The sequence below is a fragment of the Prionailurus viverrinus genome, chromosome A2 (assembly GCF_022837055.1).
Source record: "Prionailurus viverrinus isolate Anna chromosome A2, UM_Priviv_1.0, whole genome shotgun sequence".
In the NCBI taxonomy this organism is placed as follows: domain Eukaryota; kingdom Metazoa; phylum Chordata; class Mammalia; order Carnivora; family Felidae; genus Prionailurus; species Prionailurus viverrinus.
The window spans coordinates 121572814-121589886 of NC_062562.1; the positions used below are offsets into that span (position 1 = coordinate 121572814).

Below are 17073 nucleotides of genomic sequence, written 5' to 3' on the forward strand. Positions count from 1 at the left end.
ACACTGTATTAGGGACAGAGTAACTAAAACTAAATCTAAATAACTCCACCTCTTAAAAGTCTTGTGACCTTGAGCAAATTGCTTCAGCTTTCTATGATAAAACTGTCAGACTTACAGTAGCTGTCTCTCTCAGGGTTCTTCTACCATTAAAAAAAGTGAAAAGAATACGACTCACTTTTGGATAAGCCCACAGAAAAGTGAAAAGCACATAGTAAGAATTTTAAATTTGCCATTGTTATAAAAGGTTTATAGCTGCAGCTGAAGCAATTTCTCCCACTATGTAAATGAAATTACATCAAATAGATAAACCTAAATGTTCATTAAGAATGTACAGGGTGGGGCGCCTGAGTGGCTCAGTTGGTTGAGCGTCCAACTTCGGCTCAAGTCACGATCTCGCAGTCTGTGAGCTCGAGCCCCGCTTCAGGCTCTGTGCTGACAGCTCAGAGCCTGGAGCCTGCTTCTGATTCTGTGTCTCCCTCTCTCTCTCTGCCCCTCCCCTGCTCATGCTCTGTCAAAAATAAATAAACATTAAAAAAAAAAAAAAAAAAAAAAGAATGTAGAGTGTGAGGGTCGCCCAGGTGGCCCAGTGGGTTAAGCGTCTGACTTGGGCTCAGGTCATGATCTCATCGTTTGTGAGTTTGAGCCCCATGCAGGGCTCCCGTGCTGGTGGCCTGGAGCCTGCTTCAGATTCTGTGTCTCCCTCTCCCTCTGCCCCTCCCCTGCTCTGTCTCTCTCTCTCTCTCTCTCAAAAATAAACATCAATTTAAAAAAAAAAAAAGAAAAAGAATGTACAGTGTGAGATTTACCTGTGGTTACACACGAGCAGAGCTGAACACCAAAACTTTGGTGACCTCCCCTGACAGACTAACACCAATAAAAGCAGCTATTTCTTGGAGATTTCTAACTATGTAAGTTTGACATTGGCCTTGATGCAGGTGGGGAAACCAAAAGATTCACTTCCTGCATTATATTACCCTCCCATTAGATATCCGCCTTCTACCTCTACACACGTGACGTAACAAACGGACACACTGACAAACACAAAAGAGAAAATATAACCTGGCAAACGGAGCATAACCAAACGCACCACCCCTTGAAACGAGAAATTGACAACTGCAGATAGGAGGCCGCCTTTTAAAGGAGCTGGTTTACCCCAGCTCTGACCCGGAACCAGGTGGCCAGCCAGAGAACATTACCTTGGATGGGAACACGTGACTTTTCATTTCCATCGACGATGTCCTAACAAACAATAAAGTTGAATTACCTTTGTTTCCGGAGTCAGGACGTGCCGTGGAGACTGGTTTCGAGATGCCGTGTCCTCTGGATCACTCACTTATTCCCTAAATACAATATTGAATAAAATCTCAGCAGCCATCCTCTGCCATTACGTTATTCCGCCCCCTCCACGTCTCCCCGCCTAATGTATCTCCTTCGTAGGGCTGAGACAGGATAGTATTCCTTCCAGTTTCGTAACAACAAACACAAAAACCTATCAGATAATTTGGTCCACTTACTGTACCCGCATCTCAGAATTAAAATCTGGCTATTACATGTAATGACAGACTGAAATTTTAGGTCATTGCCATTTTCATCACATTTCTTTTTATAAGCCAGTCATATTATAACTAACAAAGCATTTATACTTATGCATCGGATGGTCACTTATTCAAGAATATTGAAGAACTGTTATCTCCAGGTAGCATGCCATGTCCTAAGGATTCATCAATGACATGTCTTAGCACTCATGGAGAGCCACACCCCAGAGTGGTTAGTTAGGTCCCTGGACTCTCAAGTCAATTTCCCTGGGGTCAAATGCTAGCTCTTATACCAACCAGCTGGGTGACCTTGGACAAGTAACCTAAGTTCTTAGTGTCTCAGTTACCTTAATAATAACATAACAGTGCCCATTTCACAGGGCTTTTAGGATTAAATAAGTTAATATTTATAAAGCAGAACTGTACCTCATCCATAGGAAGTGTTACGATCATTATATAAAACATCATTCAATAAAATGGAATTCACTTTCTAGTGAGGGAGTCAGTCAATAAACAAATAAACAAGAAAATTATAGCTAATCGTGGGACAAACACCAAACAATTTACACTCTTAATTAAAACACACCCATTCCTGTCACTGGCAGGCTAGGTTAGTTGGATGAACTCCCCTGATGAAAACAATTGGGAATCAACACAATTTCAGTTTCTGAGAGCCTCCTGGAACCAATGGAGGAATTATAAAGCATCAGGCTCACCGGAAGAGGGATCCTTCCCGGTTCAAAGAGCCATACCCTCAGGCCTCGGACTGCTTAGAAGTAAGTTGTACCCCACCCCCCTTCCCACCCTCCACAGGTCTGCAAGGACAATTAAGTTGCTTTAGAACAGAAATGGTCTGGAGTTTAGGAGAATAATGAGTGGATTTGTTCCTGGAGGGTGCGGCCATGGGCGGGTGCTCACATACATCTTGTTTTCATTGTCCCACACTCCTCAAGCCATGAATGTAGTGTATATAAAGTGATCGTGTGTGGTAGTGCCCGTAAACTCTTGAAAATCCTTTCTAGAGTAAGTTAACTTTGCTTTAGGCCTTAAATCTTCATACAGTTGGTTTTTTTGTTTGTTTGTTAAGGAAAAGGAGTAAAATACAATGACATCCAAGAATATGAAGAAACACATCGACAGTAGGGGCAGGAAGTTAGGAAGAGTCAGCTGGTCTTGCTTGAACGTCAGAGAGAGGCTGCACTGTACCAATCAGCCTTGCTCAGGTCAAGTGTAAAACCAAAATGATTAGCAGTATTTTGTCACTTGCAATTTGTGTACTTGTATACACGCATTCATGTTAACCTGATGTGGGTTCCGGATGTGATGCTGTAAAAAGCGGATCCCAGATTCAGGCATGGGTGTAATGCTCAGTTATGAAGTTTATAAACTAAATCCAGCAACACGATGTGAAAACACAGAAAGGAGAAAAGGAATATCAAACTACCCATACATTGATGACAAGAAAGGAAAAGGCCACTGGAGATCAGCGTCTAATTTGCAAAGAATGGAAGCATCTATAAAAGAGAGGAATAAAGGAAGGGAGGAGAGGAAGGAATGGAAAAGACGAAAAGAGTAAATGTAAAAATAGGGGCAAAAAAAAATAGAAAGACTAACCCTCCAACATTAACTATAGGTATCCCTGGGTGAAAAGAATATAAATGATCTTTATTTTCTTCATTTTGATTAGCTGTGCTTCTTAAATTCTCTCATCATGTGTTTTCTATTGCCCAGTTCCCACTATAAATGCTTTAAAAGAAAATAATCTATTTCCCAGTCTCCAAAGAAACGCCAAGTTTAACCTTGAAAGTTCTTATTTTAATTTCTAGTATGCAAATCTTGCCCTCTAGGAATTCATTCTCTTTTGCCTTTGAGTGTTATCATTTATTGCACTTAAATGTGCACCTAAGAGGCCAGTGAATTAGGAAGGAAGGAAGGAAGGAAGGGAGGGAGGGAGGGAGGGAGGGAGGAAGGAAGGAAGGAAGGAAGATAGGAAGGAAGGGGGGAGGAAGGTGGGGAGGAAGGAAGGAAAGAGGGAAGGAAAGAAATGTTCTAATTCAAACTATCTACACATTTAAAAAAAATAAAATATGACAAGAAAAAATATTAAGAAATGTAAGCACTGCCCAATCTAAGCATATTTAAATTCTGTAACATTAAAAGTCACCTGGTATTCACTGGATAGATAAATCAACTTTTCAATGTAGATGGCTTACTTCTATAAACTTTCCCATCACTTAAACATTTCACTAAATCCTCCTTCAGTGAAGAACTTTTCAGATTGGTCAGAAAAAAAATGTGGCCATACTACCTTTTTTCCCTTTTGAACAATATATTTTTCTATAACTCTAATAGATTGTATCAAAGGGGAACACTTTTGGCTGCTAGTAACAGGAAACTGTATTTAAATCTGTGATGAAATCATAGGAATATATATTATCTCACTCAACTAGTAGTCTGGAGGCAGATGGTTCCAGGGTTCTTTCAGGGGCTCATCAAAATCATCAAGACCCAGACACTTTTCACACTCCCATGCCATCATCCTTAGCATGTTGGTTTTTATTCCCATGCCTGTTGACTCACTGCTACAATATGGCTGCTGCAACACCAGACATCATATCCTCATGCTGTGTTTAAATGTAAAAATCAAGGGTACAGCAAAAGATTTTCTTCTCTCAGAAAGCTGTCCTTTATCCACGGAGGAAACATTCCCAGACATCTTCCTTATGGCCCCATAAGTCAGAACTGGATGGGTACTCCTAATTACCAGAGGCTGTGAAAGTATCTATGGTTTAAGCCTTCCCCCTTGATCCAGTGTCTTCATCTGTGATGGAATGGCACTATGAGGACTTGTCCTGTCCTCGCCTCCCAGGGGGTGGGTGGCCTGTCTTTGTTCCAGTCCTGGTGCGCTAATTCAAAGTTTACTCTCTAAAACTAATCGCAACAAATAAGTGAAATTACACCACTTTCAAATACACAGTTGTGCATTATCATTTAAACATCCACGAATGCTAAATTAAGAAATTAATGATATAAAATATTCATTTTATATTTCATGCATTAAAACACTCTATAAAAAATTCTTTCCACTAATTCTACATTTTAAGCTGAGACAGGCATCATGTCTTTCACTATTTTTAGGCTTCAGAAAGGCCTGGGTGGCTCAGTCGGTTAAGCGTCTGACTTTGGCTCAGGTCACGATCCCACAGTTTGTGGGTTTGAGCCCCATGTTGGGCTCTGTGCTAACAACTCAGAGCCTGGAGCCTGCTTCAGATTCTGTGTCTCCCTCTCTCTCTGCCCCTCCCCCGCTCATGCGCGCGCGCGCGCGCGCGCGCGCGCGCGCGCGCGCTCTCTCTCTCTCTCTCTCTCTCTGTGTCAAAAATGAATAAACATTAAAAAAAAAAAGTCCTAGAACAATGATGCTCAGATGTCAGTTGCTCTATGCCCACTCCTTCCGTAAAGTTATTCATGACATCAAGGAACATCAGAATAGTTCTTTGAAAAAGAAGAGCATCCTGCAAGATGAAGCAGGTTGGAATTCTGCTTTCATTAGTGAAAATGGCCTATGGCAACTCCTTTCTACCCAACCAATGAAAAGCACGCATATGTTCCCAGGAGCACAAGCCTGAACCTGGCCGAAATCCACTGGTTCACATCCTCTAGTGGCTCAGGGCTGCACTGGTACTCCCCAGGTGGAATGCCTGTCCACTGGACCTCCAAACTTAAGGGAAGGAAATTCACATCTTCATTAAGTCCCTTAAGGGCCCAAGACTGGCAGGTTGTGGTCTCACGTGCTAGTTAAGACCCTGGGAACTGGAGTCAGACCTCCTGGGTTCAAATCCGGCTTTGCAACTTACCAGGCATGTAACTTTGAGCAACCATTTACCTTTCAGTGCTAGGGTCTCCTCGCCTGTCAAATGAGGAAACAACAGCACCTACATACTTGGGTTCCTGTAAGGAGTAAATGTGTTACCCCCAGAGAGCGCTGGAAACCGCGCCTGGCAGGCACACAGAGAACTTGTTAATATTACGCCTTTCAACTAAGGGTGCCTGCAACTCTGCAACATTTTGCCTGGATATGAAACAGTTCCTGTGAATTACAAAACTGGACCCCTGGGAATTGATTGGCCACGGCTGGGGACCCGGACAGAAAGAGAAAAAAGAAATCAGGGCAGGGGCAGAGGAAAAGCTGCGGCAACATTTACCCTGCGGATCCCACCTACAGCCTGGGTCTCCTGGCCAGGGTCTCCTCTACTGTTTCTTCTTCCAGAAGGAGTCCGGCCGGCGTGCGGCGCAGCTCAGCCTTTCTCCAATCAGACACCCCCAGGCCGGCGCCACGTACGTGACCTGATCCAATCTCCTGCCCTGGAGGGCGGGAACGCAAAGTTCCTACCTGCACCTGCGGCAGCTGTGGCCGCCTCCTGGGTTGGTGTTCCCCCCCGCCCCCTTCCCGGGGGTTCTGGTTTCTCGAATACTTGGCGAATGACCAGCAGGTGGGCAGACAGATGTCTTTCCCGTGCAAAGGACCGATGTGTAGGAAGGTTCAGTACACCAGAGTGAGCAGCCGAGGTCCCATCTCCCGCGGCTGCCGGGGAGTCGCTAGCAGGGAAGAGGGAGGCGCGCGAGAATGAAAGGCTACTAACCGGGAGAGCCTATCTGGGTATTCACCTGGGGCAGTGAGCCTGGCACCTGTTCCGCCGCGGGGCCCTCACGCCGGAGCCGAGTGCGCTGCGAGCCCAGAACTGCCGCCACCGCTGCGCCGAACAGAAGTTGGAAGCGCCAGGGGAGACGAGCAGCAGCAATCGGCTTAGCTGGACTGCAGACATTTCGGCAGGCACACCTTCCAGAAAAAAAAGCCCGACCTCCCCAGGTTGTCCCAAGCGCACCTCCTCCGTTCTCTTGGAGGTGAGGTCGGCTCAGAGTCTTGGGATCTTCAGAAGCCCGAACAGGTGAGCAATCAGGGTGGTTTTGCATCCGCCAAGACAGAGCTCATCCCAAGGTGTCAACCTGGGGTGCTACCCCGGCTCCGGAGAGGTTTCGAGCCACAGGCGCTCTGCGTAAATTTGCGTAATTTGCAGCGTTTTCCTTGCGCAATTAGTGCTGAGCCTTTCCGCGCACACGTCGGTTGTGGAAAAGAGAATGTAGGGTAGAAGACAGAAGGCAGCCATCGGCACACCCCACCACCCATGAATAACTTGGGGTGCTTCGCTGATCCGTAAAATACAGGGAGCAGGAGGTTTGCAGACCCAACTGCAAACCGTGCCCTGGGGAGAGGGTGCCTTTTTAGGGGAAGAACTTTTGGCGGCTTCATCTTCTATTGTTTTCAAGTCGTGGCCCGAGTGTGCCCTCGGGGCATCCTGGGGAGGAGCCGGGGCCCGGGTCTCTGCTGCGGAGGCCGCTGCGCCGCCTCGCGTAGGCGCTCAAACTTTCCCGGCGGTTCCGAGAGCAGAACTTTTCCAACAACAAACACCGCTCAAGTTTTGCTCCCCGGCGCGCCGGCAACTCCCGCGAGCACCAGGCGCGTGGGCTGGGACGGAGCCCAGAGGAAACCTGGAAATGCTCCCGGGCGCAAGCGAACCCTGCGCGTTCGTACAGTTAGTGCCGAGCGCGGAAGGCGCGCACAGGTGTCTCGCTCCCCATATTAGCACCTTAAGTGCTAATAAACAGTCTTTTCGGGCCGCAGAGCGCTGCTTTAAAAGCTGGGGAGAAGCAGATGGGTTTGGAGTTCCTGATTGCGCGCAGCAGGTTTCTCTCCTTTGGAGGAAGGAATTGCGCAAAAAAGAACAGACGCCTTTAATTTGTAACGAAAAATCTCAAGAGTTGCGCTGCCTGGTACAAAGTCGGTGCATATGTTGATACAGAACTAAAAAGAAGAGGACGTTTGCCGCTTGGCCTCATCTCAACCATCGGCTGGGGTGGCTTCGAAGAGACGTAAGATTGGTGTCTGGGGAATAAAAGGAAGAGTGGGACCGCGGTTTTCAAGGGAAATTAAGTCTAGACCAGTTTCTCTGAAAGCGGCAAGGCAGAAGTTCTGTCAAAAGCAGAATTTAAAAGAAACAACACATCCTGAGCTTTACCTCGCTCTTACCGGCATGTAAATTCCCCCCCAAAAAATCACATCGAAGAGGATTCTGGGACAGAAGTCTATGGAAAAACACCTTTAAGGGAAATTTCGGAACTGTTGACAGGAGTCTAATATTCAGTGCTCATCCATAGCACACCCCCTTCCGAGCGCCCTCCGCTCAGATGCTCATCCAAGAGGAGGCCCCGCGGGGCCGCGCTGGGTCACTTTGGGGCGTCCCTCTACAATCAGGGTAACAGACCAGGCCAGCTTCCTCTCGGGCCGGCTTAATCCGCATGCCCGGGAACCTCCCCCGGCGGCCCCCGCGCAGACCACCGCACCGGCCCTGGAGGCCAGGCGAGGGTTGAGGCGGGGGAGTGCCAAGGTGTCTGGAGACCAGATGGTGGCGCCCTGGAGGCCACCACTCGTCCGCCCGCGCCCCCCGGGGACGCGGCGGTGCCCTCGGAGGGCCGCGTAGCTCCCGGCCTGCGGTGCTCGGACCCGGGCCGATCCGGTGACGGGCGGAGCGAGGGGAGGAAGTGGGGTTGGGGGCACGTGACTTGGTCAAACCCATAACCACGTTCTGTTTGCTTCCCGGGTACAGGCCGCCGCCTAGGCTCCCACCCCGTAGCCTGCTGTCCTGCCGCGGACCGCCGGCCCCACCGGGAAAGAGGGCCCTTGCCCACCTGCCGCGCCCCGCGCCGCCCGGCCATGGCCGACAGCGGCGGCACGGGCAGCTCCGGGTCCTGGTGGAAATCGCTAACCAACAGCAGAAAGAAAAGCAAGGAAGCCGCGGTAGGGGCGCAGCCTCCCGCCCAGCCTGCCCCCGGGGAGCCCGCGCCGCCCGCGCCACCCAGCGCCGACTGGACTGGCAGCTCCCGGGAGAATCAGCACCCCAGTCTCCTTGGGGGCGCCGGCGAGCCCCACAAGCTGGACAAGTTGTGCGGGGAGAAGTCAGGCAGCAGCCGCCGCAATTTGAAGATCTCGCGCTCCGGCCGCTTTAAGGAGAAGAGGAAAGTGCGCGCCACTCTGCTCCCCGAAGGAGTCAGGTCCCCTGAGGAGGCGGGCTTCCCTGGTGACCCCCACGACGACAAGCAATAGCCACAGCGCGGCGGGACTGTCTTTCTCCCCACCACTCCTCCCTACCCTAGCCCCCGAGAATTGCGGCCCGCCCCAGTACCTGGTTCTAATCCCACCAACTTCTGAGTATTCACAAAGGCCTCCACGATTTTAATTTCCTGGAAATTGAAGTGTCGGTTAAGTTTTCAGTATTTCATGGCTCGAGGAGGCACTGAATATGTACTTGTGGTAAGCGAAGATACCTGCCACAGAGGAAGTTGGCATAATCCTTTTTTTCCCCCAAGAGTGGCCCCTTGTGCCACCTGGGGAGTGAGAAGGGTACTTCTCTGAGTGGGTCACTCACCTGGAACTGCACAGCCCCTCCAAGGAGGAAGCAGTGCTCCGATTCAGGACTCGCTGTTGGAGAGCACTGCTGTTTTTAACGCCAGAAAAATGCACTTTAGAAGTACTTGTGTAGACTCGTACCTAAGGGAAGGGCTGAGAGGGAGCAGGAAGCATTCTTAGGTAGAAGCATTAGAAGTAAGGCAAGATTGCTTTTAATGTTGAACTACAAAACTGTACTGCCTGTTTTAGTGTGGACCATTAAACCCGCTGCACCCTAAGCCTTAAGGTGACATTTGTGTTTTTTCCATTGCAAGACTGAAGTCTGTCATACTTAAAAGCAGGCATACGAAATCCAAAGTGACAGAGTTAATCATTTGCCACACAGTACAACAGCTACTCCTGGAAAGCTAGGGGAGGGGCACGTTTCTCAGAACTAGCAACACCCCGACTGGCACCAGTTAGCCGGATGTCTCTATTTACTAATTAAATTTGAGGAAGGGAAGGAGAAGTACTAAATAATTATTCCTAAATTTTCTTTGTTACTTCGGTACATCTTCAGACAGTAGAGTCTCACAATGCTAGTAGTAAATCTTTTTTGTATTGTTAACCATACTAACAATTCTCTGAAAATCCTTAAACAAATGGACTGGACCCTTAGTTTGTGCAAAGCCGTCTTCTTTTCCCACCCCTTTGCTGCAAAAGCTTACTTTAGTCTGATTTATGCATTTATCTAGTTTCACAGCCTTTAGATGTACTAATCTGAAGATTCTGAACAAAAATCCACCTGTTTGCTTTTGTTATGAACTTCAAGAAAAGGAGTAAATGAATACCGCTTGCTTTCAGCAAATTACAAGGAGTTATTGTAGTGGTTAAGGGCCACTGGGCTCTTTCCACCACAATTCAGTTCATTTATAAACATCCAGAAATACATAGGGAAATTGTAGTGGTCAAAGTGTGTGTGTGTGTGTGTGTGTGTGTGTGTGTGTGTGTGTGTGTAGTTTAGATAATTACAAGCAAGAACTTGATTGGAGCTTCTAAATGTGTTCTATAGAAAGAGGCAGATTTTTGTTTCTCTCAAATTAGTAATTTATAAAATACCAAAACATGTTCATTGGCTAAAGAGATTGAGCAATGAAACTTGATGAAAATGGCTAACCTCATGAATCAAACTTGGGTACCAGCACAATAATAGAGTTTACCATTTGATATATGAGTTTCCACATACCAAAGATTACTCCAAAGGAAATTTTTTATATGAGGATTATGAACACCTTACATTAAAAGAATGTTTGAGCTTTTTTTTTTTTAAATCTTGAAAAGACTTTTTTGCTGTGTATTTAGAACTGGGAATACGTAACCAAAGAGTCATCAGGGTGAGCCTCCTGGATGAGGAAGACTTCAAATCTGTTTTAAGTGGGCCTCCCCTCTCTAGACTCTGATGCAAAAGAGGGAGAGGAGAGCATGCTGGGGAGATTCATGCTAAGAAGGGACACGTGGGCTTGGCAGATCACTGGGAGTAAAGCAAGTAGAAACTGTCAAATAAAGCCTTGGAACACCCTCATAAAGCATTTTGATTTCACTTTGTAGAAAGTAGTCAAAATCAGAATAAGCATCCCAAATAGTTTTCCCCTCCCAGGAGGACCAATAGATTAGGACTATACCCATTCACAAAATTAAGCCTGCAATTGAATAATTTAAAAATGTTACACTCATTCTTCCATCCGTAGTTTTATTGTTTTAAAAAACATTTTTTCTTCTTAAGAACTTTTGCGTTCACAAAACATTGGCATCTTCCCAGGTTCTGCATCTAGCTTGGGATCCTATCCAAGTCTAGAATTGCTGCAGATAATCAATAGCAGACCTATAGCATGGAACTTATCAGCATGGTATCTTTACCTCACTGTTCTGGAAGAATCGAAAACCATGCTAATGGCAGTTATGACAGCGAATGCAATTCACAATCTATGGTTGCGGTTTGTAATTACAGAGTTTTCGAGCAGTCCTAATTGTGCAGTGGGAGGAATGCACTGATTTAATCCCAACTCAGTGAAATCAGAAACCAGGCAAAATTGGTGGGATAAAAAGATCATGGGTAAGATGAGATAATTTGACAAAGTGTCTTACTGGGATTTATACGTTTTACAGATGATTAATTACATTCTCATATATACAGACTTACATTTTTTTTTAAACCTCATGATAATGTATAGTAAATCAAGGGAAGGTGTTGAATTAAATTTGGAGTTAATTAGATTAGAGACTTTTGCTTTCTTTAAACCCCTTTACAAATGAAATTTCAACCACAAGTTTGGAAACCATTAAAAAAATGTTAATACCACGCTTCCAAATGATATGGGGGGAAAGGGACAAAAATCTAGTTGTGTGTTTGCTAAATTCTTTCACAACCATGATAGTTTTATGCACAGGATGGTTTTCTCCTCTGCGACTCTCCTTGCAAAGTCAGTAGCCGAGCAGTGACTCATATCATCGGTCACCTGAACGTCCCTTTGTGTTCATGCTTTCATTGTTCAGCCCATTCTGACTTGCATCTCGAGAGCGGAGATTCTGTTTTGTATATGCAGTCAGGATTTTCTGCTTCAGTGTGACACTGGGAAGTATTTGTTGTGCTTTGAAACATAATGTGAACTCAGCAAGCCTGATTTTGCCACATCCTTAGAAAGAAAGTGTAAACCCAATGAACAGTAGCATTGGCTAAAGCGTTGTCAAAAATCACACTCCTGAGATATTCAGAAGAAAAATTTTGCTGTCTTCAAATAATAAATAAATAAAAATATACACAGAAATCATTTCAAAGAAAGTGAACCAGAAAGGAATAACTCAGAGTGGGATAATAATATCCAGTGACCACCGGACCCTTTTATGAGGAAAAGAGAGCAAGATTTTTACTTCTCCCTGGCTGAGTAGTGTCAGCCAGACTAGAAACTAACACACAAAAAGCTGGCCTGATAGATCCAGTAAGGGAAACTGATCTTCTCAAAATCTATTTCAGGGGCACCTTGGTGGCTCAGTTGGTTAAGTGTTTGCCTTCAGTTCAGGTTGTGATCTCACGGTTTGTGAGTTCAAGCCCTGCATCGGGCTCTGGTGCTGACAGCTCAGAGCCTGGAGCCTGCTTTGGATTCTATGTGTCTCTCTCTCTACCCCTCCCCTGCTCATGCTCTGTCTCTCTCTCTCTCAAAAATAAATAAACATTTAAAAAATTGTTTTAAATCTATTTAAAAATAATAATAAAAGTCCATTTTATTCGTGGAGTGTTTTATTATAATTATACAGAAATGTAGAAGATTCTTTCTTGGGATAAGCTCAAGTGTATCTCCATGGTAAGTAGAAAGTGGGACGAGAGATATTTTATCCCCTTCCAGTGTCAACATACAAGTACCTTAGACTAGAAACAAGTGTGCAGCCCCAGGCAAACTTTGTCACTGATGAGCAGGGTGGCCATTAGGTATTTTTCTTCCCACCTCTTCTCTGTATTCCCACATCCCATTCTCACTTGCCTCAAAGCCATGGCACATGCATTCCCATTAAGCTCAGAGTTGAAGAAGAAGGGGTACCAGGAGGCACAGAGGCCTTCCCTGGCCTCCTGCAGGCATGGCATATTCACAACCACTTTGTCAAAAGATGGCCCTGCAGACTGGGAATTTGGGAAGAATAGCATTCGTGATAAGAGAAGATTATCACTAAGGAGCTAGGACATAAGGAAACAGCACAGGCCTTCCCTAGCAGAGGACAGCTGACCATTTGTACAGAAATGGAAACAGCTATAGACCACAAGAAATAAGACAGAACGCATAAGCAATCCTTCTGGGTATTCAAAGCAAGGAAATCAGCTGTGCTTCCAAACTGAACTGTGCTACAGAGGACAAAATCATGGGCTCATAATTGCCATGTCAGAGTTGTTGATAAACCTCATGCAATGAGAAGATCCATGAGGGAGAAAACACTGATCAGAGGAGGAGCTAAGATGGCAGAACAGCATGGAAGTTATTTTCTGTGTCTGGCATTGATGAAATACAGCCAGATCAACACTAAACCATCCTGCACACCTAGAAAACTGATCTGAGGATTCACACAACAATCTGCACAACCTAAACCACAGAATTCAGCAGGTATGTGGCATGGAGAGGTGAACTAGGGGAGAGAGAAGCCACAGAGGGCAGGGAGCTGTTTTTGCTTGTGGAGAGAGGACAGAGACAGAGGGAAAGTATGGGAAAAGCACCCCCCCACACAAAGCAGCTGGAGAGAAAATGGAAACGTGGAAACAGCCACAGGGACTGAACAAGAAAGGGAGAAAGGAGAGGGTTTAAATTCCATTAAGTCTCTATAAATAGGGGGAGCACAGAGTCTGAAACTGTGCAGCTGAATACCTTGTGGTGCTCTGGTGGGAAGGGCAAATACCCAGGAGCAGAGTGAAGTTGGGCGGGGGGGAGTCCTCGGGCCACACAGGGAGAGGGAGTTCCCCTGCTGGGACAACATGTGGTAGAGCCCTTGTGGCCACCCCAGCAGACCCCAGAGGTCCCAGAAGACCCCAGAGAACAACCACATTCACTGGTTCTGGAACAAGGTCGTTAAGGGTGAAGCCTGGTGGCAGATGTGTGTCATGATTTTCCATAATCCCTGAAACACTTCTGCTACATGATCACATGAACTTTTCAGGGGCGGGCTGACACCCAGCTGCAGTCTCTGGGCCTTGGCAGCAGCACGGACCCACAAACGTTCTTGGGTGTGGCCTGCATGCAGCCATTGCTCAGTGAGACCCTCCTATGGAGGGTCAGAACAGGTCAAAACTGCAGTCCCTCAGAAGTCAGGGATCGGGCAACACAGCCAAGTCTGAGATAAAACTCAGGAGGGAGGTGACACCTGGCAACCTGATGGCTTGGTCACCAACGGTGTAAAAGTGGGGAGTGGACAGAAGCCAGAGACAAAGGACGGGTGCACAATTACTGATCAGAGAGAACAGAGTTCTGATAGTAAAGACTGGGTAGCTGGGTGATGCCATTTTCACCACTCCCGCACGTGCACATACACACCTACAAGTGCCACAACAATCCACCCCAGTAAGCTAAGCAGCACCATCTAGTGGAGAATGGAGCCATTACATGGAGCCACGCCCGACGGGACCAACCTCGATTTTCAGGAACAGAAATCTCTCCACCTGCTTAGTTTACTGCTATCAAGTGCTTCACAGTTTGACTTCTAGGGGAAAATGATGTAATTTCAATCATATTTCAGTCTGTTCACTGATCCATCTACTCAATTTTCTTCTTTTTTCTTTTTTGTTTTTTGTCTTTTTCTTGAATACAGGAAGAGAAAAAATTTATTTTTATTTTCAATTTATTAAAAATACTTTACTTTTTCCTACTATATTTTTTACTTTTAAAAAAAATTTCAAATTCTATTTTACTTCCATCATTTCATTTTATTCTATCTATTTCATTATATTCATTTTTTCAAATTTTCAAACTTTTTCCTTTTTTTTTCTTGTTCCCCTTTTTTCTCTAATCTAACAGGCCCCTTTCAACACCCAGACCAAACACACCTGGGATCTAGCATCACTTATTTGATTTGTGTGTGTGTGTGTGTGTGTGTGTGTGTGTGTGTTGTTTTTAATTTTTTAATTTTATTTTTTTTACCTTATTAATTCCTTTTCTTCCTTCAAAATGACAAAACAAAGGAATTCACCCAAAAAGAAAGAGCAGGAAGAAACGACAGCCAGGGATTTAATCAACACAGATACAAGCAAGATCTCTGTACCAGAATTTAGAATCATGATAATAAGAATACTAGCTGGGGTCAAAAATAGATTAGAATCCCTTTCTGCAGACATGAAAGAAGTAAAAGCTAGTCAAGATGAAATAAAAAATGTGATAACTGAGCTGCAATCTCGAATGGATGCCACGGGTGCAAGGGTGGATGAGGCAGAACAGCAACTCATCAGTATAGAGAACAAACTTATGGAGAATAATGAAGCAGGAAAAAAGAGGAAATCTAAGGCAAAAGAGTACAATTTAAGAATTAGAGATACTGGTGACTCATTAAAAAGGAACAACATCAGAATCATAGGGGTCCCAGAAGATAAAGAGAGAGAAAAAGGGGTAGAAGGGTTGTGTAAGCAAATCACAGTGGAAAACTATACTAACTTGGGGAAAGACCCAGATATCAAAATCCAGGAAGCATGGAGGACTCCCATTAGATTCAACAAAAACTGACCATTAACAAGGCATAACATAGTCAAATTCACAAAATACTCAGGCAAGGAAAGCATCATGAAAGCAATAAGGGAAAAAAATCCTTAACCTACAAGGGAAGACAGATCAGGTTTGCAGCAGACCTATCCACAGAAACTTGGCAGGTCAGAAAAGAGTGGCAGGATATATTCAATGTGCTGAATCTGAAAAATATGCAGCCAAGAATTCTTTATCCAGCAAGGCTGTCATTCAAAACAGGAGAGATTAAAAGCTTCCCAGACAAACAAAAATTAAAGGAGTTCATTACCACTAAACCAGCCCTGCAAGAAATTTCAAGGGGGACTCTCTGAGGGGATAAAAGATGAAAAACAAACAAACAAACAAACAAAAAAACAACAAAAAACAAAAAGACCAAAAGCAACAAAGACTAGAAAGGACCAGAGAACACCACCAAAAACTCCAACTCTCCAAGAAACATAATGGCAATACATTCATATCTGTCAGTACTCACTCTAAATGTCAGTGGACTAAATACTCCAATCAAAAGACTTGGGTAACAGAATGGATAAGAAAACAAGATCCGTCTATATGCTGTTTACAAGATACCACTTAAAAAAATTTTTTTTAATGTTTATTCATGTTTGAGAGACGGAGACAGAATGTGAACAGGGGAGGAGCAGAGAGTAAGGGAGACACAGAATCTGAAGCAGGCTCCAGGCTCCAATCTGTAAGCACAGAGCCTGACCTAGGGCTCGAACCCACGAACTGTGAGATCATGACCTGAGCGAAGTCAGATGCCTAACCAACTGAGCCACCCAGGGGCTCCTAAGAGACCCACTTTAGACCTAAAGACACCTTCAGATTGAAAGTAAGGGGATGGAGAACCATCTATCATGCTAATGGTCAACAAAAGAAAGCCAGAATTTATCAGACAATCTAGACTTTAAAATAAAGACTGTAACGAGATGAAGAAGGTCATTATGTCATAGATAAGGGGTCTATCCACCAAGAAGACCTAACACTTGTAAACATTTATGCTCCAAATGTGAGAGCACCCAAATATATAAATCAATCACAAACATAAAAGAAACTCATTGATAATACTACCATCATAGTAGGGGACTTCAACACCCCACTTACAACAATGGACAGAGCATCTAATCAGAAAATCAACAAGGAAACAATAGCTTTGAATGACACACTGGACTAGTGAAATATATATTCTTTTCCAGTGCACATGGAACTTTCTCCAGAATAGATCACATACTGGGACATAAATTAGTCCTCAACAAGTACAAAAACATTGAGATCATTACCATGCCTATTTTCAGACCACAACGCTATGAAACTTGTAATCAACCACCAGAGAAAATTTGGAAAGGTAACAAATAATTGGAGAGTAAAGTACATCCTACTAAAGAATGAATGGGCTAACCAAGAAGTTAAAGAGGAAATTAAAAAGTACATGGAAACCAATGAAAATGGTAACACCACAACTCAAAACCTCTGGGATGCAACAAAGGCGGTCATAAGAAGGAAGTAATAGCAATCCAGGCCTTCCTAAAGAAGGAACAAAGGTCTCAGATACACAAACTAACTTTACAACTTAAAGCTGGAGAAAGAATAGCAAATAAAACCCCAAAACAGCGGTAGACAGGAAATAATAAAGATTAAAGTAGAAATCAATGCTATCGAAACCCCCCCCCCCACAAAAAAAAAACAACCAGTAGAACAGATGATGAAACCAGAAGCTGGTTCTTTGAAATAATTAACAAAATTGATAAACCACTAGCCAGTTTGATCAAAAAGAAAAAGGAAAGGACCTAAATAAATAAAATCAAGAATGAAAGAGGAGAGACCACAACCAACA

The 17073-nt window shown here is 44.7% G+C and overlaps 1 protein-coding gene and 1 long non-coding RNA gene across 14 annotated transcripts in view; one reads left to right on the forward strand and one right to left on the reverse strand.

The window, feature by feature from the left end:
- The window catches only part of LOC125159078 (uncharacterized), a 52975-nt gene that overhangs the window by 24493 nt on the left and 11409 nt on the right, over nucleotides 1–17073 (reverse strand). For 8 of the 11 annotated variants that reach the window (XR_007149694.1, XR_007149687.1, XR_007149680.1 and 5 more), the window contains exons 1-3: nucleotides 9017–9146; nucleotides 6201–7476; nucleotides 1265–1340 (exon numbers count right to left, since the gene is read on the reverse strand). This is a non-coding gene — a long non-coding RNA (uncharacterized LOC125159078). Of the gene's footprint in view, nucleotides 1–1264; nucleotides 1341–6200; nucleotides 7477–9016; nucleotides 9319–17073 lie in introns of those variants that run through there. The other 3 variants (XR_007149686.1, XR_007149683.1, XR_007149682.1) reach the window with 2 other exon arrangements.
- Nucleotides 6398–9025, forward strand: PRR15 (proline rich 15). Of its 3 annotated transcripts, none has more exons than XM_047846937.1 (2): nucleotides 6398–6481; nucleotides 8198–9025. In XM_047846937.1, exon 2 carries the CDS (start codon nucleotides 8305–8307, stop codon nucleotides 8692–8694), a length of 390 nt encoding a protein of 129 aa, XP_047702893.1. In that variant the 5' UTR covers nucleotides 6398–6481; nucleotides 8198–8304; the 3' UTR covers nucleotides 8695–9025. The 3 variants fall into 3 exon arrangements, with proteins under 3 accessions (XP_047702893.1, XP_047702904.1, XP_047702910.1); XM_047846948.1 differs by lacking the exon at nucleotides 6398–6481 and adding an exon at nucleotides 7413–7463; XM_047846954.1 differs by lacking the exon at nucleotides 6398–6481 and adding an exon at nucleotides 8044–8107.